The sequence below is a fragment of the Psammomys obesus genome, unplaced genomic scaffold (assembly GCF_907164565.1).
Source record: "Psammomys obesus unplaced genomic scaffold, mPsaObe1.curated_primary_1811, whole genome shotgun sequence".
NCBI classification, from domain to species: Eukaryota; Metazoa; Chordata; class Mammalia; order Rodentia; family Muridae; genus Psammomys; species Psammomys obesus.
The window spans coordinates 42,453,864-42,481,208 of NW_026585644.1; the positions used below are offsets into that span (position 1 = coordinate 42,453,864).

General features: G+C 40.7%; 2 protein-coding genes across 6 annotated transcripts in view; one reads left to right on the forward strand and one right to left on the reverse strand.

The window, feature by feature from the left end:
- Positions 1-16,781, forward strand: Gpatch11 (G-patch domain containing 11). Of its 5 annotated transcripts, none has more exons than XM_055618537.1 (11): positions 1-250; positions 1,118-1,244; positions 2,249-2,320; positions 3,422-3,648; positions 4,740-4,781; positions 5,630-5,750; positions 5,877-5,967; positions 6,950-7,063; positions 8,619-8,700; positions 9,754-9,843; positions 16,617-16,781. In XM_055618537.1, exons 3-10 carry the CDS (start codon positions 2,274-2,276, stop codon positions 9,807-9,809), a joined length of 780 nt encoding a protein of 259 aa, XP_055474512.1. In that variant the 5' UTR covers positions 1-250; positions 1,118-1,244; positions 2,249-2,273; the 3' UTR covers positions 9,810-9,843; positions 16,617-16,781. The 5 variants fall into 5 exon arrangements, with proteins under 5 accessions (XP_055474512.1, XP_055474527.1, XP_055474519.1 ...); XM_055618552.1 differs by having other exon boundaries at positions 1-234; XM_055618544.1 differs by lacking the exon at positions 16,617-16,781 and adding an exon at positions 11,638-11,690.
- The window catches only part of Eif2ak2 (eukaryotic translation initiation factor 2 alpha kinase 2), a 25,254-nt gene continuing 13,244 nt past the window's right edge, over positions 15,336-27,345 (reverse strand). Inside the window, 8 exon segments of the mRNA XM_055618511.1 lie at positions 15,336-16,610; positions 16,613-16,708; positions 16,787-16,840; positions 17,922-18,023; positions 22,297-22,428; positions 23,462-23,642; positions 25,287-25,409; positions 26,264-26,386. Coding sequence (XP_055474486.1) covers positions 16,446-16,610; positions 16,613-16,708; positions 16,787-16,840; positions 17,922-18,023; positions 22,297-22,428; positions 23,462-23,642; positions 25,287-25,409; positions 26,264-26,386 — 976 coding nt within the window. The 3' untranslated portion in view covers positions 15,336-16,445.

Consider the following 27,345-nt stretch of genomic DNA (forward strand, 5'->3'; position numbering starts at 1 on the left):
GCTCTTTTAACCCCGCCCGCCCAGGGCTCCAAGCGAATCTGCTGTCAGAAATAAGTGGGGTCGGGGGTCTGAGGGCCCCGCGGTAGTTGGACAGCCCTTGCGCGGCACGCGCTGGGCGGAGCTGGGTGGTAAAGCTGCAATTTTAGGGAGCGCAGACACCCAGGAGGGTGACTGACTGGTGTTGGTGCAGGTTGGCTGGGACTGGCCCGTCAAAACGTCACTAACGCCCCATCCGTGAGTGGTCGTTCTGGTAGGTCGCTGCAGGCGTGAAGAGCGGGGAAGAGAAGAGCCCGGGATGCCAGACTTAGCCCATCTCCGTGTATTCAGTAGCCCTTGCTTCAAACTTGGCGTGCCCTCTGCCCAGTATGTAGATAAGCTAGCACTTATAATCATCCTGCTGAGAGAATGGTTACCCATTATTTAGGTATTTAAGCGAAGAGCTTCACACATACCATCTCCAGCCGTCAGCACACGCTGGGCTCTTCCTCTAGGGTAGACCCAGAATCCCACCACTTCGCTGCCTCTCAAGCGATGGTCTAGACCACCAGGGTTTCTGCCTGGGTTTTCTATCAATCGCCTTGGAGTTTATGCTTATGTTTGAAGGAAGTTGATAATGGTAGTGTGTATATTGCCCTCGTAGCAAGAGAGTATTCACACTTGAGGACCTAATTTCTTATTCCACTTCTTAACAGTAATTTAACGTCCTCACCAGTAGTCATTAACTTCCTCAAACTTGGTCAATTGGTGAAGCTGTAATACCCAGGTATGAAGTTTCAGTGTGATGAGATATGAAAAGCGTAAGTATAAGATGGAATAACTGTAAAAGGCAGAGCTTTAAAAATAACCTGCAGTCCCTTGCACTATGTGTGTATGTGTGTGGGGGGAGCTGTATTTTGAGACAGGGTCTCACTGTGTATTTCATGCTACCCTCCGACTGCTGAGTGCTGAAATTACACCAGAGGGCCACTGTGTCTGACTGTGGAGTTAAATGCTTTCCTTAAAAATAATGCAGATTGGGCTAGAGATTTAGCCCAGTCGTAGAGCATGTTCCTTATATGTCTGAGGCTCTGGATTCCATACCCAGCCCAGCAACAATTACAGTCTCATTCTCTTTCAGGAGCAAGATCACGGAGACCTGTATTCTTTGTGGTTGTCAACAACTTAGTTAGCCAGATTGAGCCTCAATTTTCCCAGCTGGAAAGTGGAACTAACTGTTCGTAACTAGTGAGCTGTTCATGAACTAGGTGAGTACTAACTATTATGGGTAGGAAGACTGCTATCAGGCTTGACTAATTTTTAATGTGGCCCACTGATTTGGCTCACCATTTGTGGCTCAGATCCTCCCACGGGGACGTTGCCATAGAGCTTCTTGGGTGTTCCCTTATATGATCACCAACTTCATTCAGTTAATTCATACTGCCAGCTTTACAGAGTGCAATGTGTAGTGTGACCAAAATATTCCTCTAAGCTGGGCAGTGATAGCACATCCCTTTAATCCCAGTACTCCGGAGGCAGAGGCAGGTGGATGTCTATGAGTTTAAGACCAGTGTGGTCTACAGAGTGAGTCCCAGGACAGTCAAGGCTACGTAGAGAGACCCTGTCTCCAAAACACCAAAAATGAAAGTTACTCTAATATACAAAATCCTGTTGGCTACACAAACTGCTCAATGTGGGAGAAGGTTAGACAGTTTTCAAAAAAGCCAAGATGCAAGCTGTGCTAGGAGCAGGCCATCTTGGAGAACACTACACGGTTATATGAGAGTTTGTCTCATAACTGGAGACTCACAAGTTCAAAGCTAATGTGAGTTCCAAGCCAGCTTGAGATACAGGGTGACCTGATTTCAGGGAAGACGGGGGGGGGATGGGGGGGGGAAGGCGGAGACACAGAACGAGAGTATTTACCTCTGTGGTGATTTGAATTAGAATGACCCCAATAGGCTCATATTTCTGAGTACTTGGTTACCAGTTGGAGCACTTGTTTGGGAAGGATTAGAAGGTGTGTTCTTGTTGGAGGAGTTAAGACAATGCAGGGGCTTTGAGGTTTCCAAGGCCCATACCCATTCCCAGTTAGCTTTTGTTGGGCTGGCTGCTCCTCTGTTGCTAGGACACAGGATGCTGAAATTCTCTATCTTTGTGCATAAGGGAGCATCATGAAGCATTGCCACTCTTCATGGTTGAGTTCCCCTTTGATAAACTAAAATTATAATGATGTTGATAATTCCGTTACTTTGTCCTACTTGATTTGCAGGTAGTATTGCCATCTGAAGTAAATCATGGCAGAAGAAGAGGACTACATGTCAGATTCCTTCATTAACGTTCAGTAAGTAAATCTGTATACCTCATATGATGATAGACAAAGTAAATATAGACTATAAAATTTAATAAAGGACATTGGCTGGGTAGTGGTGGGGGTCAGATATTTTTGTTTTGAGACAGGGTCTCATGTAGCTCTCAGGCTGTCCTTCAACTCACCGTGTAGCTCATTCCTGTACCTCCTAAGAGCTGAGATTGAAGGTGTGTGCTACCATGCCTGGTTTTTGCAGTCTTGGGGATCATAAGAGTTTCATGCACGTACTCTGTCAACTGAGCTACCCCCCAGCTCAGGATATTTTTTAACATATATTTTAATTTAAAAATTTTATTTATCATTGGGGATAGGATACTACATCCATGTGGAGATCAGAGAACAACTTTCAGGAGCCAATTCCCTCCTCCCACCATGGATTCTGAGAATCATACTCAGGTCAACACCTTTACACAGCAAGTCTGTTTACCTGGTAAGCTATCTTGCTATTCCAGGACATTGATTTTTAAATGTGACATTAAAATCAACCTTACTGCCAGGCATTGTGGTGCACGCCTTTAATCCCGGCACTTGGGAAGCAGAGGAAGGCAGATAGAATCCTTGAGCTCAAGCCAGCTTCTTTTACAGAGAGAGTTTCAGGAAATTCAGGGCTTCCTAGAGAAACCCTGTTTGGAAACAAACAAAAACTCAGTCTTACTGTTTTATGGGAAATGTCCTGTGTGTCCACACAAAGATACTAATAGTTTTCTTGTCTCTTTGGTGCTGACCGTTTTACTGCTGCTCTTGACCCTCTTTGGGTGCCCTCTTCTATCTTTGTTTACCTGTTCCTCCCCTTATGGCATCTTATTGTCTCCTCCAGCCTTTATTCAGCTTTGTTGTTTATTGTTATTTACCTCTTAGAAAAATTACTGTAAAGTATTATTTCTAACGTATTCAACTTTATACTTCCTTTAGTTTCCCACACGGTCTGTAACTGGCCTTCATTGCTCTGCTGCAGCATTGGTAGCAAAGATGATCCTGTCTCAAATCCCCAATAGAAACTAATGTCGAGGGAGTACCTGGCAAACAGGGAGGAAACTTTCTGCACTCCTCTATGCGGTTTCCTTTATTTTTCAGAGAAGACATCAGACCAGGTGTGCCAATGCTGAGGCAGATCCGAGCAGCCCGTCGAAAAGAAGAAAAGCAACAGGAAGCTAATCTGAAAAATAGGCAGAAGAGTGTGAAAGAAGAAGAACAGGAAAGACGCGACATCGGGTTGAAGAGTGCACTAGGCTGTGAAAACAAAGGATTCGCTTTGCTCCAGAAGATGGGCTATAAGAGCGGCCAGGCTCTGGGCAAGACTGGTGAGTCACAGCAGAACTGAATTGGGTCTCTTCACCACCCAGTTGCAATGTACTTTTTAGCTACGAAAAAGCAAAACAACTTGAGTTTCTTGGTATCTTTGGTGCAAATAGTCTTTACAGAGATGACTTCTCACATCCATTTTAAATGTCACACATGCCAGCATGAGCTTAGCATCCCACCACAGCCTGGAAGGCATTGGCAAGTGGCTGACAGTGGAGGCAGCAAAGAATGATAACAGATGATGGATAGAGAAGCATAATGACCAGACAGCAAAGAAGCAACTTTGGGGACCATGACAGGACTCTTCCCGGCTTGCTCCGTGCCCACTGCAGCCGTCTGAATGACCTTCCTGTTGCAGAAGCTGTATTTCCCTTTAGGAAATTAAAGTGCTTATTAAGATGCAACAGCTGTAAATGGTGGCTTCAGTTTGCTTTTTTTCTACTTTAGTCACTTTGGTTTTTCATATAGGAAGACTGAGTGTTTTCACTTGAGATTTCTGCCCTCTAAGACTTTTATGCCCACAAAATCACTTCTTAATATGGCATAAGTGCACTGGAGAGGCAAAGGCAGGTGGATCTCTGAGTCCAAGGCTAGCTTGGTCTACATAGTAGGTTCAAGGACAGTCAGAGAACTACATAGTGAGACCCAGTCTCAAAGATAGATAGGTAGGTAGATAGATAGATAGATAGATAGATAGATAGATAGATAGATAGATGATTGATTGATAGATGATAGACAGATGGTTGATAGATAAATGATAGATGATAGGATAGATAAATGATAGATAGGTAGATAGACAGATAAATAGATAAAAAGGCATAAGGGGCTGAGAGAGCTTACTGGGAAGCAGGTATTAAGTCAGGAGAGGTATTAGCTGACAAAGAGAGTATTAGTTTCCAGAATTCAGTTTGAAATATCATTGAAACTAGGAGTGAAAAATAATAATAGTAAATAAAAAATAAAAAAATAAAAAGAACCCGGGAGTGAGACTACGGAGAGCATTGTAGTGTCATATGCAATGCTGACAGATCTGAACTTTGTTGTAAATACACTATTTCTGAGTTATGTTTTCTCTCTCTCTTTTTTTTAGGAGCTGGTATTGTTGAACCAATTCCTCTCAATGTCAAAACAGGTATATGATCATTTTTTAGTACACTAATGGCAGTAACTGAGCTCAGTCTGCTTGATATGTTTTACAATGCTGCCCTTATAGTTGCTATCATAGGAAGCCTATGAAATAGTAAAATGTTAAACTTCTAAATCTTTTAAAAGTTGTTTTTGTAGGGAAAATTTAAGTTTTGATGACATAGAAGTAATGGAATATAAATTTTAAATCGTAAAAAAAACCAGGAGAGCCAGAAGTAATCATTTGTAATTAGACATCTGTACTCTCAGATGTAGAAGAGTGGAGATGCGGACGCTAGCCTGAGCTCCATAGTGAGACTGTGCCGAAGAGCTAAGGACTAGGGAAGAAGTCATTGGTAGAGTACCTGACAGTCCAGGACGTAGCCCTGTCTCTGATCCCAGTGCCACAGAAACTGGGGGGAAATAGGTACAACTATGGAAAGCAAAGTGCCTTTCTTGTCTGTTGTAGTGTACTAAAAATGTTAAAGCAGATTTATCAATGACATTTTCTTTTTAGCCTAATTGCTTGGATTAACTCAAGAGAAACAGTGCATACATTTAGGAACCTGAGATAGTTGATATTATTTTCCTGATCTGTAAAAATTGTGTGTAGCATTACTGTGTTGGCTTGACTCTGTGATCTTCGTCAAAATCAAATCATGCATTTGGGCCTCAAGACAAAACAAAAACTAAACTTTTGTGTTTCCTGTTGTTATTTTAGTGAAGTAAGTTTAGATAATTACAGTCAAGTGAGAACTGTATTTAATTTCTTAAGAACTTAAATTGTCACATTTTGAAATTTAAAACACAAAAAATATTAAGTAATTTTCTCATCAGAATTTTGTCTGTGACCAGGAAAAAGCGGCATAGGTCACGAGTCATTATTAAAGCGGAAAGCAGAGGAAAGGCTAGAAAACTACAAGAGAAAAATTCACATGAAAAACCAAAATGAAGAAAAGGCTGCTGAGCAGTTTCGGTAAAACTTTTTCTTTGAACTGGTTTTGCTTCAAATTCCATTTACTATGGTGTGTTCGTTGGTATGTGGATTTATAAAGTAGTTAAGAGAATATAGATATTACTACAAAATCCTTCCTTCCATCAGGATGCGACTGAAAAACAAGCAAGATGAAATGAGGCTTGAAGGAGACCTGAGAAGAAGCCAGCGTGCTTGCCAGCAGCTTGATGCCCAGAAGGTTGGAGGCCACCTGCTTCTAGTTTCATAGTGATGATTTGCCTCATTTTTTTCTAAATATTTTATTTATTTATTAAGTATACAATGTTCTGTCTGCATATACATCAGCAGAGCAGAAGAGGGCACCAGATCTTATTATAATTGGTTGTGAACCGCCACGTGTTTGCTGGGAATCGAACTCAGGACCTCTAGAAGAGCAGACAGTGCTCTTAACCTCTGAGCCATCTCTCCAGCCTGCCTCATATTTTTATTAAGAAAAAAAAATACCCTCCATGCCCTGTTCATACCATCTTTCCCTTAAAGCTTTCGTTTAATGTGCATTGCCACCTACAGTGGTAACCAACACTGATAACTGAGTTTCTCCAGGAACTGTTTCCTGAGTGTCTAGTAAGGGTTAAATAGCTGTTCTCATATTCAAACTATTTTTACTCAGGACTGGGATGTATAGATATTCTGTTCCCCATAATGTTTGATTATCCAAAATAACCTAATTTTAGTCCATACTTAGCACTTAGTATGTCTGTTGGGAAATTAAGACAGAATACTTTCATTTCAGATAGGAATAGTTTTAAAGGAAATCTTTGCCTTTTACAAATCACAGTGAATACTATCAAAATAAAATAACTGCACTTAAAGTCTCAAATATTGGTATAATTTCTATCACATATAAGTAGCAGGGAGTAATGGCTCACTTCACTGTTTTTCTACTATCTTACATGTATTTCCTGGCACTTGGTGACTTCTCAGCTTATATATACAGTCTTTTATATACCATCTATCTTTCCTGCTGTCAGTCCAGCAGGAACTAGGGGACAAATTTCTACTTGTCCTTTTGGTCCTCACTGTTCATGGTCCAATGCTTTACTGAGAAACTGTGCTCAGTCAGTGTTACTTGGAAGAACAAATTCATGTTAGCACAGACACACTTAAGACACCACAAGTATACTTGGTTGTGTTTTATAAAAACATTTCTGCATTTTCAGAATATTCAGGTTCCCAGAGAGGTATGGTACTGGATAAGGCCTGAAGAAGACACTGAAGAAGAGGAAGTGGAGGAGGAACAGGATGAAGATGAATACACGAGTGAAGATTTGAGTGTATGTTTGGGTACCATTGTTCACTCATAGCAGGACTTCAGCCTTGGCAGTATAACACCTGATGCTGGGTAGTTCTTTGCTGTGGGCAGTATGATAGGATGTGTAGTTCTGACACCCTGACTGGAGCCGTGAAGGGAATGAGGAAAGGGCAGACACACGTACAGAAAAGCTAGGATAAGGTGGGGAGTGTTCACCTGACGGAGGTTACCCCAGCAACCCTGAAATTCAGTGTGTTTATTAGGAGAGTGTCAGGTGGGGCGGGGCGAGCTAGTCTCGATAGGAAGTCTCTCTGGGCAAGCAGTCTCAGGCTGAACGTACCAGAGGAGGAAGCTGCTGTTGGCAGTGTTTATTCACACTCATCAGTCGTACAAACACTCATTTTTAGACCCCTGAGGAGAGCTTAGCTGTTCTCTTGAGCTTTAGCTTTCCCCAGGCGAGGCTTTGCCGCTGTTCTGGAGCTGAGGCGATGGAGTCCTCAACGTGGCCATGCCAATGGCAGCAGCACACATTCACTCAGGACGTCATGCAGTCAAGGCCTCCTTCGTCCCCTGCATAGCAGCATACCTGGTCACCACCCTGCAGATGCCAATTGCAGATCCCCCAGTGACAACCAAAAAGTTTTCCCAAGCATTCTCAATAGCCCCTGGGGAGGAAAATGCCCCCCCCCCCATCCTGACTGAGAGCTGCTGAGTTACAGGATTTTTTTTTCTAACCCAAAAATGAAAAATTCATAGATACTTGCATTTAGTTTTAGATTTAGTTTACCCTCTTAAGATTAGCTGCAAATATAAATGATTGCATTTGCTCCTGGTTAAATTTCTAAAAGTGGTCCTAATGTGTACCTCATCCACTCACAAAACAAAACAAACAGAAAATACAGTCAGGAGGAGGTAGAGGGTAGACAAAGATGGCTCAGTGAGTGAAGGCAGCTGCTGCTAAGCATGACAACCCGAGTTCAGCCCCTGGGACTCCCACGATGGCAGAGAAAACAACCCTCCCAAGTTCTCCTCAGACACACACTGGCGAGCACATGCCACACACAGACGCATAGACACACATGCACGTAATGTAATTATTCAAGAAAGGGTGATAATACTCCTATAGTTACTAGTATGTGGAATTTTCCTAGGCAATATTCACAGCTCTAAGCACACGTGTACCGTGAGTTCTGTGATGCCTGGCTGAAGGAGGCAGTCCTCCCTCCCCTCACCTGAGCGACGAATTCCTTGAATGTAGAAGAGGTCTCTAAGAATCCTAGTTATCCCCAGACATGATGGCACACACTTTAGTCCCAATGCTCAGAAGGTAGAGGCAGGTAGATCTCTGAGTTCAAGGCCAGCCTGGTCTACAAAGCAAGTTCCAGGCCAAAAATAAATAGTGAGGCCCTGGTTTTTTGTTTGTTTGTTTTATTAAAAAAAAAAAAAAACAAAACAAAACTTGAGTAACTGAGAGTGCACCAGAAGAGTTCAAGCCTGGGACTAAGTAACTGAACGGACATCCAGGAGGCCAGACTCTGGTCAATGTGAGCCACTGACAGCCTATGTCCTCTAAACAGGTGCTGGAAAAACTGCAGATCCTCACAGGCTACTTACGAGAAGAACATCTGTATTGCATTTGGTGTGGGACAGCCTATGAAGGTAAGAAAATGATTTATACTTTAAAAAATACTGCCTGTGAATACATGTTTATTTTTTATAAAACTCACATTTCCTACAAACAGAAGTGCTTTTCTTATTCCATTCAAATAGCAATGTGGGACCTGTGTTGTAAAGAAATAGTAACTATAGAAATAACTGAGTTTTTATTAGAATTCAACATTTAGCTTTTCAATAACTGAATGTGCAAGAGGGAATTTTCATATTTTATAACTAAAGAAATTTTAATTCTAAAGAATAACCTAAAGGATAGGCATGGTGGCACAAATCTTTAATCCCAGCACTCAAGAGATAGAAGCAGATGGATCTCTCTAAGTTCAAGGACAGCCTGGTCTACATAGCAAGTTCCAGCCCAGCCAGAGGCTACATAAGGAGACCCTGTCTCAACCACCATTCCCCTTTAAAAAAAAAAAAAAGAAGAAGAACCATAAAGATAGATAATGATTTTCTTCATGCTATATTTTTGAAGATTCATTCTTTGATAGATATTTACACTAAAATTTTAGAACTAATTTCTGTTTAGGTAGACTATTGTCCCTGACTCATAAAATTCAAGTATGTTGTAGTCCATTCTTTTTTTTATTGTGAAGATGAAGTGAGGTTAACCCTTGTCAAATATCTTAACAGAGCCAATTACCTCATGTGTTTGTCCATTTCACCGTGGCTAACTTGTAATTAAGGACTTTATATTTGAGAGTGAAGATTATTTTATAATTATTTTCATCTCTTAAACTTTTATGTGTATAGGTGCCATGCCTATGTGTATGTCTATGCAACACATACATTCAGTGTTCATGGCGGCCACATGTGGTGTGGGGAATGGAATCCAGATTCTCTGGTAGAGCAGCCACAGCTCTTAACCACTGAGCCGTATCCTCAGCCCCTATGTCCTCATTTTTTATTATTATTTTAATCTTTTCTTCATTTATTTTGTAGAATCAATAAGAACATTACTGGTCAATACTACTACATGCTATTTTCTAAAAGTTTACTATAAATTCATATTCACCTGTATTTCCCTCACATAAATTACAGATAAAGAAGACTTATCTTCCAATTGCCCAGGACCAACCTCTGCAGATCATGACTGAGATTATTCCCAATAAAATAAAACCATGTATTCAGGTGAGGAAAAAAAGCCTTTACATAGCACTTCATTCTTGTAAAAGTGTGTTCTACTCTGGATAAAATTGCTCACTGACTTCGGAATTAGTTATTGTTCCTTCAAAACGCAAGTACTATAGACATGGGCAATTATGAGTCATGGTACTGTGATGCTTGTAGAGTTTACCAAGGATAACAATAGCTGACACACTTAGTCCCCTTGTTACTTTGGATAGATTGAGAAAAGAGGCCTGGGAATCAGGAAGAAATCAGTATCTGCCTAGGGCCTGAGATGTACCTGCCAAACCTGTGCGAGACCCTGAGTTCAGTTACCAGCTGCAGAACTAAGCTTATCAGCATGAAGCTGAAATACAGTAGAGCAAGGCCAGCTTCCTCGACTCAGACTTCCTGATAGTTCTTGTCTGGAGAAAAACGCAGGCCTGCCCGTGGGGCAAGGGCCTATGTTGTATTCTAGGACTTGAAGAAATAGTTTCATCGCTATGTTTTTCAAGAGTGAATAGCAACCGGTATTAGGAATACCAGCTAACACTTTCTAGACGTTAGCTCTCGGGGGTAGGGAGCACACCACGGGCTGAGCCACACATATGTAGCCCCTGTCAGCTAAAACACTTCTGTTGCAAAGAAAGGAATGATGGCTCAGAGGATTCCATACCTCCAGATCATGTCCAGAGTCAGACATCAAAGTCATGGGCCTTTTTCAAAGTTTATATGCTCAGGGTTCTCTAGTAGGTTTATTTTAACTGATCCAGGCAGTTCCTAAATATACACTTAAAAAAAAAAATTCCTGGAGTACACAGCAGCCTGCCTTTGTTTTCCAAAAACGCCACAGCATCACATGGGAACCAATGCAGAAGAGGGCGATTGAGTGGACATAAAGTGGCCAGTACAGCCCTGCACAGTGGGAGGACTGGGGAAGGGCTGACTCTGCTCCGGAGACCATGGTGCACTGCAGTTGCACTAAATTTGGGTTCTAAAGGATGGACACACGAATATACAAAGCTGTGAGGAGGCCACTGCTCTGTAAGTCAGCAGTTCTAAGCATAGAAAATGTACCCACACAAGTCTGGTTATCTGCTTTGGGCAATCTTATTTGTAATTGTTAAAAAGTATAATCAACCCAGATATCTATTGAACAAATACATAAATTAATGCCAAAAAAGGAGTACAATACTCTGAGACAGTGCTATAACATGGGTGAAATTTGGAAACAATTCTACATGAAAAGTACCCCATATATGGTTCTGTTTATTTATATGTGTAGAATGGTCATATCTATAGTCAGGAGGAAGATTGGTAGTTTTCTCGAGTTGTGAGAACATGATGAATCTTTTTTTTTTTTAAACGAAAGTTCATGATAATTTATTAGAACTTGGGCATAAAAAATTATACATGGTCATGTGCATTGGTTGAAAATATCTTGTTACATTAGAAAATAACACAAAGATTTTATTGAGCAAACTAATTGTTTTATATGTAGTGAGATTTTTGAAAGTAACATAGAAAATACTTATATTGAAGTGAAATAAGAGACCATGATTTACCTTGGCGCGCAGATGCATGCATGAGGAGTACATATGCTACAAAGGAGGTATAGTTCTCTTGACATTTTGAGGAAGTCTGTATGTGTTGTCTTCTATCACTGAGGCAAAGACAGCTCATGCTAGGGAGAAACCAATGTGGCTAAGTAACAGCAGAGTTCTAGGATGAAATAAACCCACTTTTAATATGTAATATACTCATACTCACAATGCTTTCCCCTCTCCCCACTGTCTACTCTCCTTCTGCTCCCCCCAGTTCTGCCCTCTTACTTTTTATCTACCCCCCCAATAAACTTTCTGCCTTCTTTCTTTCCTTCTCTTTCTTTTTTTTTTTTTAAAACATAATGAGATCTATACACCCAAAGAAGATAAACATGAAAGAGGACCCGGGGTAAGATGATCAATCCTCACTTAGAAAGACAAATGGGATGTGCATTGGATGTAGGAGAAAACAAGTAACAGGATAGGAGCCTACCGCAGAGGGCCTCTGAAAGACTCTACCTAGCAGTTATCAAAGCTGATACTAAGACTCATAACCAAACCTTCGGCAGAGTACAGGGAATCATATGAAAGAAGAGGGAGTTAATATGACGTGGAAAGGATAGGAGCTCCACAAGGACCAAATATATCCAGGCACAGGGGCCTTTTCTGAGACTGACACTCCACTAAGGACCATGTATGGATGTAACCTAGAACCTCTGCTTGGATGTAGCCCGTGGTAGCTCAGTAACCAATTGGTTTCCCATAGTAAGGGAAATAGGGACTATTTCTAACAGGAACTCAATGGCTGGTTCTTTGACCTCCCCACTCCCCACGGGAGGAACAGTCCTGCTAGGCCACAGAGGAGGACTTTGCAGCCAGTCCTGAAGATGCCTGATAAAACAGGATCGGATGAAAGGGGAGGAGGTCCTCCCCAATCAATGGACTTGGAAAGGGGCAGGGAGGAGATAAAGGAGGGAGGGAGGGTTTAGGAGGGAGGGAGGGAGCAGGATACAGCTGGGATACAGAGTTAATAAAATATAACTAATAATAAAAATTAAAAAAAAGAATCTGTTAATGAATGTGTTTCCTTTGAGGTGACAAAAATGTTTTAAAAATGAGTATAGTATTGATGCAACTCTGAAGAGAATAAACTGTTACATTGTACATGATGGGTAAATGAATTGTATTCAGTATGAATTATAACACACAACATTTTTACTACATTTATTTAATTAGGTTATATGAGTGTGGGTATGGGTGTAGGCATGTGTACCATAGGACATGAGTCAATTCTTTCCTACCATATAGGTGCCAGGGATTGAACTCAGGTCGTCAGGCTTGGTTGCAGGTGCCTTTACCTAAGTCATCTCACTGTCCCTAAAACTTTTTGTTTGTTTAAATTGAGGGGAATTTCTGGTACAAGCAATGGGAAAGAATATGAGCACCAGAGTATGTTCAGGGAAAACTGAACAGGACTGTGTAGCCTGGCCTTACTCTGGTATCAATCCTAATCAAGCACAGGATTCATGATGGCATTTTCTAGAAACGTGGCTGCCAATTCTCAATTTAGGTTTCTGGCCTCCAAAACTTCAGTAAGTGAATATAATGTAAATGACCAAGCCTGTGGTAAAATATTACAACTATAGGAAATTAAAATACACATCTAAGTTAGCAAGAGTAAGGCTCCAGAAGCACTTTGTTTGCCTCGCAGAACTACTACAGTGCTCAGTTAGAATGAAGCCAGAACTGGGGTAGCTACAGCCGTCTAACTATGAGGACATCAGGAAGCACTTCCTGAGTGGAGGACGTTCTACAGAAGGATGACTAGTTCCTCAAGCAAATGTTGAGAGAACAGAAAACACAGGGAGTATGCCACAGAGTAAAAGTCAACCAAATGAAACCTTGGATCCTCCTGTTTATAAACAGCTATATACAAAAGACAGTTTTGAGAATATAAAATTGAATCCAGACTAATTATATGATAATTATATTTCTGTTTGTCTGAGTAGCAGTGATGTGTGATTTTGTTAATATTTCAAAATACTTGTCCATATAAGTCAACTTTTAAGTATTTGCAGCTGAAACACTACAATGCTAAGAGTAACTTTAAAATTTTCCAGCCAAAGAAACAAAAAGGAAGGGGTAGGTGTCACAGCAAAGGTAAAATATTCTCTGTTAAAGCTGCACAATGGCACATACAATCTCATTATTCTTGTATACGTTTGAAGACAAAAAAATATATGTAATAATTAATCTTGAATGAAAATATTTTGTCTTAAAAAAATGTTAATGTGCCAGAGAACCTCAAGTTATGGTGAACATTCAAGTGGGGATGCATGTTGTAAGTCTTTGCCTATTGAGCCTGCAGATGTGTTTTTAATAGAAATGATATATTTGGTCTGTGATAAAAATTTCTTAGGTCTGTTTCTATTGATTCAACTAGTTGTTTGTTTGTTTGTTTGTTTGTTTGTTTGTTTCAAAACTGTACCTGAAATTAGCAATTGAGGTCCTGCTCTGCCCCACTGTTACTCTGATTAAGAAGATACTTGTTATTTCCTGGTTTTTGGAGACAGACGATATATCCTCAGAAGTAAATAAAAGATGCTAAGAGATAAGATGCTTATTTCACAATGTAAAAATATCAGGGAGAGAATGGGGAAATGTTACGCCCTCACTGACCACAATCTTCGGTATTCATGTTAAATGTGGCTTCATCCATTAAAGCTAGTATTAGTCTATTTTTAAAGAGATTTCTTTCTCTCTAGAAAATTTGAAAAAATGTAAATAAATATGGCAAATACCTATATATCTTCACTTATTTTAGCCAAAGGCTAACATCCATCACAGCTACTTTCTTCTTCTTTCTCTGTAACTCCAGCTTCAGGGGATCCAGTGCCCTCCTTTGGCCTGTTGTCACTGCACTCACATACAAAGACATGGACACACAAATAAAAATAACTCTTCCTTAAAAAGAATAGTTCCTCCAATTGTGTGTGTGTGTGTGTGTGTGTGTGTGTGTGTGTGTGATTGCCTCTTTAAGGAAAACAAATTATCTAAGAAAATAACCACATTCTAGGGGCAAAACAGATTCTTACATAACATTGGGAGCAGCACATCATTAGGTACTTCCGCTTTGTTGAACCTTGCCTTACCCCACTAGGAGTCAGAAGACATACCAAATGCTTTTTATTTAAAAAAGAAAACGGTACATGCCTTTGTGGGACTACTTCTCTCTCACTGTCTTTCATCCTCTGAAAAGCCTAAATTTGGCTCACTTTAAAAATTGTAAAATGACAGGGCAGTTTTGTAATGGTGATTTGTTGCTCTAAATTTTAAACTGAAACCCCTCAAGATCTCCAAGGATGTAGTCCTCATTATCTTCCAGCGTTTCCTGCTGCAGTTTGTGGCTAACATCTGTTCTGCCCAGTGTTCCCTGGATGTGTTCTCCCTAGAGTTTATGCTCTGTCCCTTGCTCATCTTGCCCAGGTGGCCTTGCCCTGTCTCTTCCAAGTTGTTCGCGTTCTTGGAAATCTCTTGAGGGTAATTTCTAAGCCCTCTGCTCTATAGAGAGTGATCTTGCCAGCCCAGTGGAGTTTCCTACCACTGCCAGCAGCACAGCTTTCTTCAAAGCTTTGTTATAGTAGATATAGAGTGTATAAGATAAAAGAACTATCCCTTATCTGCCTTTTCCATCTCAGCATATTTGTTGAGATTCCTAAAAATAATTTTAAAAATGATTTTGTATGTTCTGGAATGTTCTGTGAATTTGCGAGTAGTTTCCTTCTGTAAATTATTTTTCTCTTAAAATGTTAATATACTGTTACTACATTTAGCTTCAGTTCATTCATTCTCTAATATGTCAAAAAAATTTCAACTCCATTCTCGTTTTGAAGGCATATGGGTGCTTCTTGTTGATATGGCTTCTATAAATGGTATGTTAGCAAATTTTCTTGTCACTAAAAACCCAACAGATGCAATGTAAGAAAGGAGAGATTTATTTTGTTTGACTCAATTTCAGATGATTCAATCCTTCATGACAGGAAAGATTTGGCAGAAGCTTCATGTCATGGTGGTTGGAATGTGTTCAAAATGCATACAGTCCCACCTCAAAAATTTCCATGGTCTTGATACTCAACACCCTTCAGAAGTCCGAGTGCTTTGAGAAGCAAAGGAGGACTCTTAGCTGAGAGTCCCTATAAAATACCACAAATACTACAGCTTACAAAGGCACAGAGTAAAAACCCCCATTCTACAAAGTAAGTCTGAGAGAACAACAAGGAAAAACTGGACCAATGCAAAACTAAATCCCAGCAGGTAAACACAGGCTGCATCTCAGTGTCCAAATACACCATGGCATTATGTGAGCTCCGATAGACTTCCTCCAGCCAGGCTGCCGGAGCGTCCTTGGGATTTCTCTTGGGTTGGCTGTGGTCAGTGTCCCCTGCTTCTTCAACAGACGTTCTATGCTCTTGTCATTTCCAACATCCCGGGGGCTCCATTAAAACTTAGGTTTCATCTTTATCGTTTCACACGGCATTTCAGAGCCTTTCTTCAAGGACTCTGTTTACACACTGTCCTCACAGGCTTGTTAATGCAACTATGGAGCAAGCACTTCTGATCCTATGACCCTTATATCCTGCATTTCTGCTAAAGCAGCATTATACAGATAAGCCAGGTCCTGCCACCTTGAACTGTGAACCAGCACCTCAGGATATGGCTGTTGGCCTTCTCTAAGCTCCTGTGCAGCTAGAGCAGAAAGACTACTTCCTAGGTGTTCCTGCTTGAGCTTTTGAGATGAAAGACCTTGGAATGGATTTTCACGCTGCAGCCTTCCACCGGTGTAGTCTTGTTCCTATAATGCCATCAATGTGAAGTACATGGTTTCTCTTTAACTGTGCTAATCTGTAACAACTTTCACCCACCTTTCCTTTAAAGGAACTCATTTTCCAAAACTTTTGTCTTTTCACATCTTACTACTCATTCTTTCCTAATTCACACTGCTTGCCTGGCACCACTGGCCCAGCAATTACCAATTGAGAACACAGGGATACATTTTTCACAGCCAGGAAGTACATTTGTGGGTCATCCTAACAAAAACCTGTGTGCAAGAGCGCTAAAACTTAAGGAAAGAAAAGCATGGTATTTGCCAATACTCCATCTCAGATTTTTGGCAGTTAAAGGAAAACCACACGTCAGGAGCAGGGCACTTTTCCATAAAGGTCCTAACATGTGTTTCTTTTTCTTTTCTCCGAGATGTCCTTCCATTCAGCCAAGGTCCTCAGAATTTCGGATGTACTGGGTCGTTCCGTGGGCTTCTTCGAGAGTAATATCATTAGAAGGCTTTTCTGTTAAGTACAGTTAAGAGTCAGTACTGAGTAAGAAAACAGTAGAAAAGAAATAAATGATGGCTTTCAAGTGCTTACTTCTTTGCTGTCAAATGTATCAGGAAAGGTGCCACATCTTAGCCTTTCGAAAAACTGAAATGCAACAAATAGATGTATTTACTAGGGAGTGATTTACATAGGAAGAATAACTGAACCCACTAGCAGCTGGCGACACCCTAAACCTAGAATATTTCTAAAATTTAGGATGGACTCTTTAATCAAGAAGCAAGCAGAACTCCCCAAGCCTACCCAATCTTAGAACCTTCCTAGAGAGTCAATGCATGGTACCCATCATCTCCCCTCTGTCGTGGAGTGCTAGGTAGTGCATCTTCTTGTCATCTTTACTTTAGGGAAGATAAGGCTCTTGACTCCAGGCAAGCCACTTTGCTGAGCTTCAAGCTAGGATGCCCAGTCACCTGCTGTCTCCAGCGGTCCCCACCATCTACACAACAAAGCCCAGACTCCTTCCTCTGGGTAGCCCCGGCCTCGCCTCCTTCCAGCCACAGCAATCACCAGTTTCAGATAAAACCACACGGCCTGCTGTTCCCAGCACACACTGCATGTCCTTAGCCCCGTGCCGAGGTTACGTGCTTTCTACTTCAGACTACTAGAATGAGCTAAGTCAAGCTGTCCTCTGACCTTCATGAACATACCATAGCAGATGAACATATGAGCACACACCTGTGTGTGCATAGGCCCTTAAATAAGTAATAAAAACAATAACAAAACCTGACCCTTCAGTACCCAACTCCCATGTTTCCATGAAACCTAAATTCAAACTTTTAGCGATTTCCACATACTTTCTGTCTTCTAAAACATTTAGTCATTCTCTGCTGTTAATCTTTTTTCCTCTTAGAAAATGAATCCCCTGAGAAACTGGCCTGCTCATTTTTACATCCATGTAGCACTTAGAGCAGAAACTTCCCTCCAACCAGTGAAATTTTGTTAGCACACTTGAATAGGAATCTCATGGGATGCATGCATAGTCTAAAGAAAAACAAAGTTTTTAATCTGTAGCAAAACGAGTTGTCAACACTTGAAAGGGAAATTATGGCCCATTTATAAGCAGACGCTCATGTGTTCAGACACAGCCTCACTGCACAGCCATAGCAGCAGTGCTTGAAGGACGACGCCAGTGATTTAGCTTGCTTTAGCTTATTCATGGGATATTTACCTTTATTTTTTCTGAAACAGTGAAGCATATGTGACGAAGTTCAGCCAAAATAAGTCCCAAAGCAAAGATGTCCACTTCTTTTCCATATTCCTGTGAAGACAACTGAAGACCAAAATATATTTGTCTTTGTTACTTAACTAGAATAAATCCCCATACCTTTTGAGAAAAAAAAAAAAAAACTAGGTATAAATTATATATTACATTCAAATGTCTTTTTATTCCAGATCTCGTGAAGTTGAGCACTAAGATTAACCATCGCATAGGAACATAAGGAACACACTGAAAGTGACATAAAACAAATTTACAACTAATTTTATACTAAATGGTAAAAGTGGGAGCATTTCCACCAAAATTAAAATTGAGACAATGGGATGTACTTTCTCTACCCATATTCAATATAGTTCTTGAACTCTTAGTCAGATAAGAGAAAGATTATTAAAAAAAAAAAATTCAGATAAGAAAAGAAGCCAAATTCCCACTTGTAACCAATGCAATCCTGTACATAAGAGACTCTAAATATGCTATCAAAAACTCTGAACTGGATACAAAGTCAACATCAAAACTCAGAAGTTTTGGGCCAGAGAGATCACCCAGCTCCCTACTTTTGCAGAGAGCCTGAATGCAACCCCCAGCCTCTATATGATCGTTCCCGGCTGTCTGTGGCTCCAGTTCCAGGGAAGATGACACTCTTCTGCCCTCTTCTGTACAAGGCATGCATATAGTGCAAATACACAGACACAATCTCATACACATGAAATGACTATTACTTCAAAATGAGTAGGTTTTCTATGTTCCAATAATGAATGAGCTAAGACAGTCAATCAATCTTATTGATGATAGCCTCAAAGAATAATACACTGAGTGTTGTGGCACACGCCTTTAATCGCAGCACTTGGGAGACAGACAGATGGATCTTTTAAATTTGAGGTCAGCATGGTCTACCGAGTGAGTTCCAGAATAGCCAAGTCTACAGAGAAACCCAGTCTTCCTGTGCTGGTGATTCAGCAGAATTAACATTGAAAATGAAAGCCAAGCAGGTGGTGTACACCTTTAATCCCAGCACTCAGAGAGGCAGAGGCAAGCAGATCTCTCTGTGAGTTTGAGGCCAGCCTGGTCTACATAGTGAGTTCAAGGACAGCCAAGGCTACACAGAGAAACCCTGTCTTGAAAACAAACAAACAAACAAACAAAAAAAAAATCAAAACGACTCTAGTACTAAAATTGATCTACAAATTCACTGTAATGCCCATCAAAATTCCAATAACACACTTAACAGAAGAAATCTTAAAATTCATGTGGAAAAACAAAAGACTCCAGAGAACCAAAAATCCTAAGCAAAAAGCATCACTGGAGATATCACAATACTTGATGTTAAGTTATACTACAGGACATAGTAACAAAGAAGGATGGAAGCGACACAGAAGAAACAAGTGGACCTACTCAGAATAAGAGACCCCAAATTAAACCCACATAGCTACCTCATTTTGACAAAGATGTCAGACACATGCACTGTAGAAAAGAGCATCTTCAACACATCGTCCTGGACAGTTGGATATCCATACTCTGTCCTCTCTCTCTCTCTCTCTCTCTCTCTCTCTCTCTGTCTCTCTCTTTCTCCCTTCCCTTCCCTTCTACCGTGTATATGTGTGTCCATGAGCCTGTACACAAAAATCACTTCAGGATGAATCAAAGACCTAAAACTGTAAAAGTGTTAAGGGAAAATACAGGAAAGCATTAAAAGAAGGCACAGGCAAGGAGTTTTTGGAAACGGCTCCAACAGCCCAGAAAACAATGTCAAGATTTGACAAATGGTACTGTATGAAATGAAAAAGCTTCTACACATCAAAAGAAGCAATCACCAGGGTAAAGAAACAGCCTACAGAATAAAAAAATCTTGGCTAGCTAAGCGTCCGATAAATATGTAATATCCAGACTATATATAAAGAGTCCCTAAAACTGGATACAAAAAGAACTCACACATCCCAGTCAATAAATGGGGCTAATAAAACATATCAGACAGTTCTCAAAAGCTAAAAAATAAATGGCCAATAAACATGGAAATTATTCAAGATCCTTTGCCATCAGAAAAATGCAAATTAAAACTATAGTAAGATTTCACCTTGCCCCAATAAATGGCTGTTATTAAGGAAAACAACAACAAATGCTGATGAGGATGTGAGGAAAATGAAACCCTTGTATTCTACTGATGGGAAGGTAAACTAGACCGGCCACAACAGAGCTTAAATACCTCCAAAGCTACAAAGAGAGCTGCCGTGTGACTCAGGTGTAGCTCCCCTGGGTAAGGACTCTAAGGGTTCTGAGTCAGCACACCACAGAGGCACCTGATTACCCATGTGTACCACAGCTCTCTTCACGCCAGCCACATCATAGAATCAGCCCCAGTGGCCATCAGAGCACGAATGGATAAAGAAAATGTGATACATACATATATATATGTGTGTATGTGCATGAATGTGTGTGTGTGAGATATGTAATGTATATATATATATATATATACATATATATATATATATATAAAATGGAGTTTTATTCAGATGTACAATATTATATCATGCTTGAGCAAACAGATGCAACTTGATACAGTGATATTAGAAGGAAGAGCCCCATCTGGGAAAGAAAAATACATTTTCTCTCATTTATGGATCCTAGATCTATGTAGTATAGAAACTAGCAAAAAGGGAGGGGACAGAAAGAGGGGGCTATGGGGAGGGACCTGGTAAAGTACATGATATACTTGGAGAGTTTCCTTATGAAACTCAGCACTAAACACAGTGAATAGATGACAGTCAAATCTGTTTAAATTGTTAAGATAATCGGTTTGCTACTTTAATCACTTGTGTAAACAATCCCACAGCCTTAAGTGCTTTCACAGTGTTGTCATCGCCACCACCTATTTCCACAGTTTCCAGTGTGCCAGGCAGAAACTGTGCATATTAAACTAACTTCCTTCTTCTCCCAGCTCTCAGGGAACCTCTTTTTCATATTAGAAATAAAATCAAGTGACAGTCCTTCCACATGATATATTAACATTTATTTAAAATAGGTGAAAATATTAGAAAAATTTTAAAAATTTATCACCCTGTGGTATGAAAGGTCTCTAAAGTAAAAACAAGGAGACTGGTAATTATCAATTATCAAACTACAGTTAAACACAACAAAACCTCCTAGTCCACAATTAGTGTCATAAGCAAAGAAGTAACAGGGAGAAAAAATTGCAGTATAAAATCATACATAGAACTATAACCCAAATATGGAAAGATTCTTTGTAAACACATAGCAAAAGACAGACTATTTATGAATAATTAGAAAGTACATGATTAGAAAATTTACAGAAAAAATTAAGTAAATACGAAAATATTGAATACCTTTAAATATTGAAAATACAAAGAAAAATAGCAAACTATTCCTCATGTGTCAAAGCTGAGGATTTCGTACACCCTGGCTTGAGACTATCAGAAAGCATTCTTTCATACTTTAATGTGGGAATTATTAATACTCAATTTTTGGATGACAATTTGGAAGCATTTGTTATGTTTGAAAAGCAGTGGTCTCCCAATTCAGTCACTTAGCATAAAGGAGTCTACAACAAAGTACCAAAAAAATGCAGTTAGCATTTATAGTATCTCTATATTCTAGTATCTGTATCTATAATATTTATAGATTAGGTACCTGCAAATTTGATGACGTGAAAATCCACTGCTTGTATATTGAATATATATAGACTCTTTTTGCTTTGAATTCATTACCCCCAAACAATATACAGCTGCATATTATATATAATACATTATAGGATCCCTGAAGTTCATTGGCCAGCCATCCTAACCAAACTGCTAACTTCCAGCTTCAGTGGGGATACATTTATATTCAGTCTCAAAATACAATGTAGAAGGCCTGTGAGATGGTTCTGCAGGTTAGGGTTCATGCCTTCAAGCCTGGTGATCCAAGTTCCACTCATAGAAACCCCTCATGCGCAGCAAGTACTTGTCTCCCCCTCTCACAATGCACAAAGTAAACAAATAATGTAAAATTGTATATGGTTGTTAGGAAAATGGCTCAGCTGTTAAAAGCACTGGCTGCTCTTCCAAAGGACCTGGGTTCAATTCGCCTATGTGGTGACTCAACATCGTGTGTGTGTGTGTGTGTGTGGTGGAGAGCAATCAGAGAAGATAACTGACATCCTGACACAACCTTTGGCCTCCATATGCTCATGAACAAACATGCACACACCACACAACACGTACACACACCTACATGAACTTGTAAATACACCCCCCACAAACACACAGAGAGAGAAAGGAAAAAATTAAAGAAGTAAAATCTGCATCTGCACAGATAGAAAGGAAAGGGACTATACCTGTTCTGGACTCATGTATCGAGGAGTTCCTGTACCCTTTGTTCGTGATTTTCCATCATTTTCTAGGGCTGTTGCAAGGCCAAAGTCTCCAATCTTAATGTGCTTTTCATCTACCAGAAATATATTACCTGGCTGTAATAGAAGAAAATTATTACCACAGGTCCCAACCACAGGGGGTTCGAGATAGGGTTTCTCTGTGTAGCCCCAGTTGCCCTGGAACTCACTCAGTAGACCAGGCCAGCCTAGAATTCAAGAGATCTGCCTGCCTCTGCCTTCCCAGTGCTGGGAGTAAAGTCATGCGTCACCACCACCCAGCTCCAACCATCTTTCATGCCGACGTGTGTGGACAGCATTTATTTTTCCACAGGCTGCCCAAACCGGGGAATTTAATACCTTGGGTCTTTTAAGATGTCAACTGAAGAAAGAAGAAAAAACTTAAATGACAGGGAAGGTGGCTTGGGTTCCGAATATCATATCAGCTGTCAAGGGAAAAATTCAGTTTGGTGGGTCCCAGGAGAGGGGTCCAGGACTGGAGGGGCAGGCATTAGTCAAAAGAGCTGCTTTCATATGCCCTAATCTAGTGAGCTGTCCAAGCAATGGGAGTTGGAGCTTGCCATCCCAAATAGTGCTGGACATCCATCCCCCTGAAGGAAGCCTGCTGGTGTGACCGAGACCTGACGGGAATTAAACCCCTTCCACTTTTTGAGAGTCTCTGATGTCTCAGTTCCCGGCAATACTACAGCGTATTCCGTGCAGGATTTCTCCCCAGTTCTGAAAAGGTTTAGTCAGTATGTCCCCTCCACCTTGTTAAGTAGAGTGATTGGGAAAGGAAAGGAATTAGGACCAACGGGGACACGACCAATGAAGAACACGAGCAGAGCTGCCCAGGGACTCATCATGGTAGATCTGTGATAAAGAAGGCAATCACAGCCCAAAGGGAACGAGACTTCTAATAGGATCACTGTCACAATAAGTTCATGGGCCCCAGAGACCCGCCGCGCAGTGGCATGGGACAGCATTTGGGGTACATTCCAGATACACTTGAAGCCCAGTAGATTAGAGAGTTGTTTTTAGCATGACTAGCAGCTGATCACGAATCTAAACCTAAAGAAGATACATTTTAAAGTTGTTAGACTGTGTATCAGCTAACAAAGTTCCGGCTTACCTTGAGATCTCTATGAATTAAACTTTTTGAATGTATGTAATCCACCCCTGTCACTATTTGTTCAAATAATTCCAAAACCAAAGCTTTGTCTGCTGTACTCTGCCTTCTGTCTTCCATCCATTGTTCCAGGGTTCCTTTATCACAGAATTCCATTTGAATAAAGAGGCACTGGGTCTTTGATCTGGATATAAAATTCATAGTACATTAAAAGTAGCAATTAAAATAAATTCATTTAAAAAAATTCTACCATATCTTATGAAACACAAAGCATGTCTCAGAATGGAAATCTGAATTTAATAAACTTGAAATGAAATAAACCATTTTATAGAAATTATAATTTCCCAGTTATCCAGAGCTTCAATTGTTTATCTATAAAGTATGAGCCTATATATGCTTTAATGCTCAAGATCTTTCATTACTTTTGATGGCAGATATGAGGATATGAGAAGCATTAATTGCAGAAATCCAGTTTTTTCACTATTATAAAAGTAATTTTGAAGCACTTTAATTTATCATCAGTTAAATGAACATCTGTTTTATAAAGGGCACAGAATCAGGACCTAGACAGGAGAAAATGAGTTCGGTACTTTCCTCTTCATCATGCTCATTAGAGTCTCATACAAGAGATGGGGGGGGGGCAAGCCTAAGATGACAGCCCCTTAAGGAACCCCTGGAAACGCTCCCTAAATTGGTTGCTGTAAGACAGGAGTTGAAGGGCTGATTCTGCTAACCACACAGTCTATATTTAATTCTGAGTTTGCTTTGAGACTGAATTTACATTTTCCAAATTCATATATGCCAGGAAATATGAGAGTGTAGCCAACAATTCGCTTAAAGCTAGCGAGGCCTGCAGTCTAGGGATGGTCACTGACTCCTAGAGTCCTCAACAGCACGAGGAAAAGATGGGACACGGCAGGAGATGGCGAATGGTGGGGTCTCCAGTGGCGTCAGGATTTCAGTGAGAAGACTGTCCCCAAGAAATCTAGAGGACTTTCAAAGGCAAACGACAGTTTTTTAGAATTCCCAGTCCTGTAGAGGGGCTGAGCCAAAACAAAGCGCTGCCGACACAATCAGGGCAAGCCCTGTCTCGGCAGCTCACCACCCCACCACAGTGGGACAGCGACACTGCAGGCATGCACTGCCGGTACCTCTGACGGGAGTTTCAGCAGCAAAAAAGGGGACCTTTGGATTCGGCTGCTAAATCCATCTCTACTCTTGTAAACCACACATGGCCCACACGGACACACTGAGGTCAGGATTACAGAACACGAGATTTTAAAAACAGCTAAGGAAATTTTAATAGTTTTTTTTTTTTTTAAGATTTATTTTCAAATTATGTGTCCGTGTCTCTGTGTGAGTCTGTGTACATGAATGCAGGTGCCCACAGAAGCCACAGGATACCCTGGAATTGGAACTACAGGTGGTTGTGAGCCACCTAACACAGTTGCTTGGCCCTCTGCAAGGGCAATTCACTGCTCTTACCTACCTCCCATCTCTACATCCCATTAAAAATATTTCTAGAGCAAGTTTGAGCTAAGCCTACTGGCATGTGCCTATGATCACAGTGCTTGGCAAGCCAAGGCAGGAGGACCACCCTGAGGCCATTCTGAGCCATGAAGTGAATCTAAAACAAAGAAATTAAAAGCAAGCTTGGAAGATGGAGGGGAACAGAGAAAGATCATTTATTGTCTGTAGAACAAGAGACCACAGTAGCCTTTGGAGGTTGTTTTGATCGTTAAATGTGACAGTCAACAGCGCCCTCTAGTGGCCGGCATGACAACTGACACGTGCCCTCCATCCCATCTCTGCTGTGAGAACTTCTTACCGATTTGCATCCTTATCCACGCTCTGCTCAGGATCATAGTCCTCTCCCAGCCAACAAAAATGGTATTGAACAATGTTGGCGTGATAGAGTGCTGCCAGCGCTGTTACTTCACGCACTGCCTTCCTAGTTAAAAAGACCCGGGAACAAACGTGTCATTACAGAGCCCTGATAACTACAGGACACCTTAAGCAACAACCACCCAGGCTTCTCTGTCCAGTCACCATGGTTTCCGTATTCAGTTTTAGCCAGAACTCAGAAGAAGAAAAAGTGAATGCACAGAGAAACCATACCTGTCCTCAGTCTCTACATAAAAGACCGTGACTTAAATAATAGACACCCAAAATTTAAACATCATTTGTATATTCTTTTGAGTGTCTGAAAAACAATTTTCAGTAGCTAAATTATATTTGCTATTCTGTTTGGAAAATGTATTAAAATCTTTGGATTTCACGAGCAAATCCCATTTAAACAGCAAGAGTAAGAAACCCAGGCAGCAAGCAAAACCTAATTTAGAATTTTTCAACTTATGACAAAAACACTTCAAGGGACTAGTTTATGCAAATAATAATAATAATAATACTCGGTACTATGAAAGCTTTACAGGGATTATGCTCAAGAGCAAAGGCACTGTTAGATTTTCTTGAAATTACCCTATACTGGCTAGTTTTACATCAACCTGACAAAAGCTGAAGCCATCAAAAAGGAGAGAGCCTCAAAACAGAGAAGTGGAGAAACCACATTAAATCAAATAAGTCAACACCTTCGGGCTTCAGTACTGTCTCAAAATGATACATTCATGTTTTTAAACTGAAATAAATACCCGCTGTAAGGTAAGGTCATTTCAGAACAAGGTAAACTCCCCTAGGCAAAGTAAGATTGAGGAGACCCAGAAGGAAAAAGCGAGTACGAAAGGAGAGACACACAAAGGGGAGCAGCGAAGGGTCAGCACACTGTTAAAAAACAAGACCTCTACTCACTCCGTGTTATATCTAACACGCTTAATAGCGTATGTCTTTCCGTCAATTTTGTGTGTGGCTTTGAAAACTTGGCCAAATCCACCTGAGCCGATTTCTTCTATGTTTTTGAAATCCTTGTTAAACCTAGTTAAAATTGACATCGCTGTTATTCTGAGGTTTAGTATTTAATGTAAAGTGAAAACAATTCTTCCCTTCTTGTTTTTAATAATGTCTGGTAGAACTCTTAGATCACCAAAAACAAAAACAAAAAAACAAAAAACAAAACAAAAACCATCTTCTTCTTCCTTCTTCTCTTTCCCTCCCTCTTTTAATATAGAGAATTCAGTATAACAGGTCACCCCTTCTGGGTGAACGTGGGTACAAAGAAGAAAAGAAATTCCCCTCCCAAGCATTAATGTTAGAAAGAATCCCTCAGTTGTGTGCCACAGGTACGACAGAGAGACCGGAAGCCCGAGCCTGCTGTTTCTTTCCCTCCTTTTTCCCTACAGCCCATCATTAAGCCTTATTTCTTCTAACTCACATCACTGCCATCTGCCTGCTTTTCTCCATCATCTTCACTCCAGCCCGGCCATCCTGCAATTCTGCAGTGGTGGCCTGCTGACCGGCATGCCACTCCTCCTGCCTGACTTTAGCTGTGAAGACTTGGTCCGATTGCGTCTTCCTCTCACCCTCGACCTTCCTACAGCCTTACCTTTGTATTCAGCAAGATCCAGGAAGCCTCCAATGGCCCCTAAGGTTCCAGGCAGCATTTCCCCACGTCTTCATCCAACCCCATCCCATCACACTGTGCCCTGTTCACTACACTCCAAACACACGCTTCCTCCACAGAAAGGTGGCCTTGAGGCTTTGCTTCAATGTCTGATACTTCTGTTCTTCTTGAACTCTGCCAAGGTCTTGTAATTACAGTGTATGTGTGCCATATAAATATGTGAATATAGATTATGTATTCAGATACCAATACAGAGACAATGCATATATACAAAGTGCATATATGTATGTATACATATATACATTGTCTCTGTATACAGATACAAATGTGTGTGTGTGTGTGTGTGTGTGTGTGTGTGTGTGTGTGTGTGTGT

What these genes read in the sequence shown, in the direction of transcription:
- Gpatch11 (XM_055618537.1), top strand. Translation starts at nt 2,274, where the DNA reads ATGGCAGAAGAAGAGGACTACATGTCAGATTCCTTCATTAACGTTCA. An exon ending in GATTCCTTCATTAACGTTCA is followed by an intron (nt 2,321 to 3,421) that starts GTAAGTAAATCT and finishes TTTATTTTTCAG; the next exon opens with AGAAGACATCAGACCAGGTG. An exon ending in TCCTCTCAATGTCAAAACAG is followed by an intron (nt 4,782 to 5,629) that starts GTATATGATCAT and finishes GTCTGTGACCAG; the next exon opens with GAAAAAGCGGCATAGGTCAC.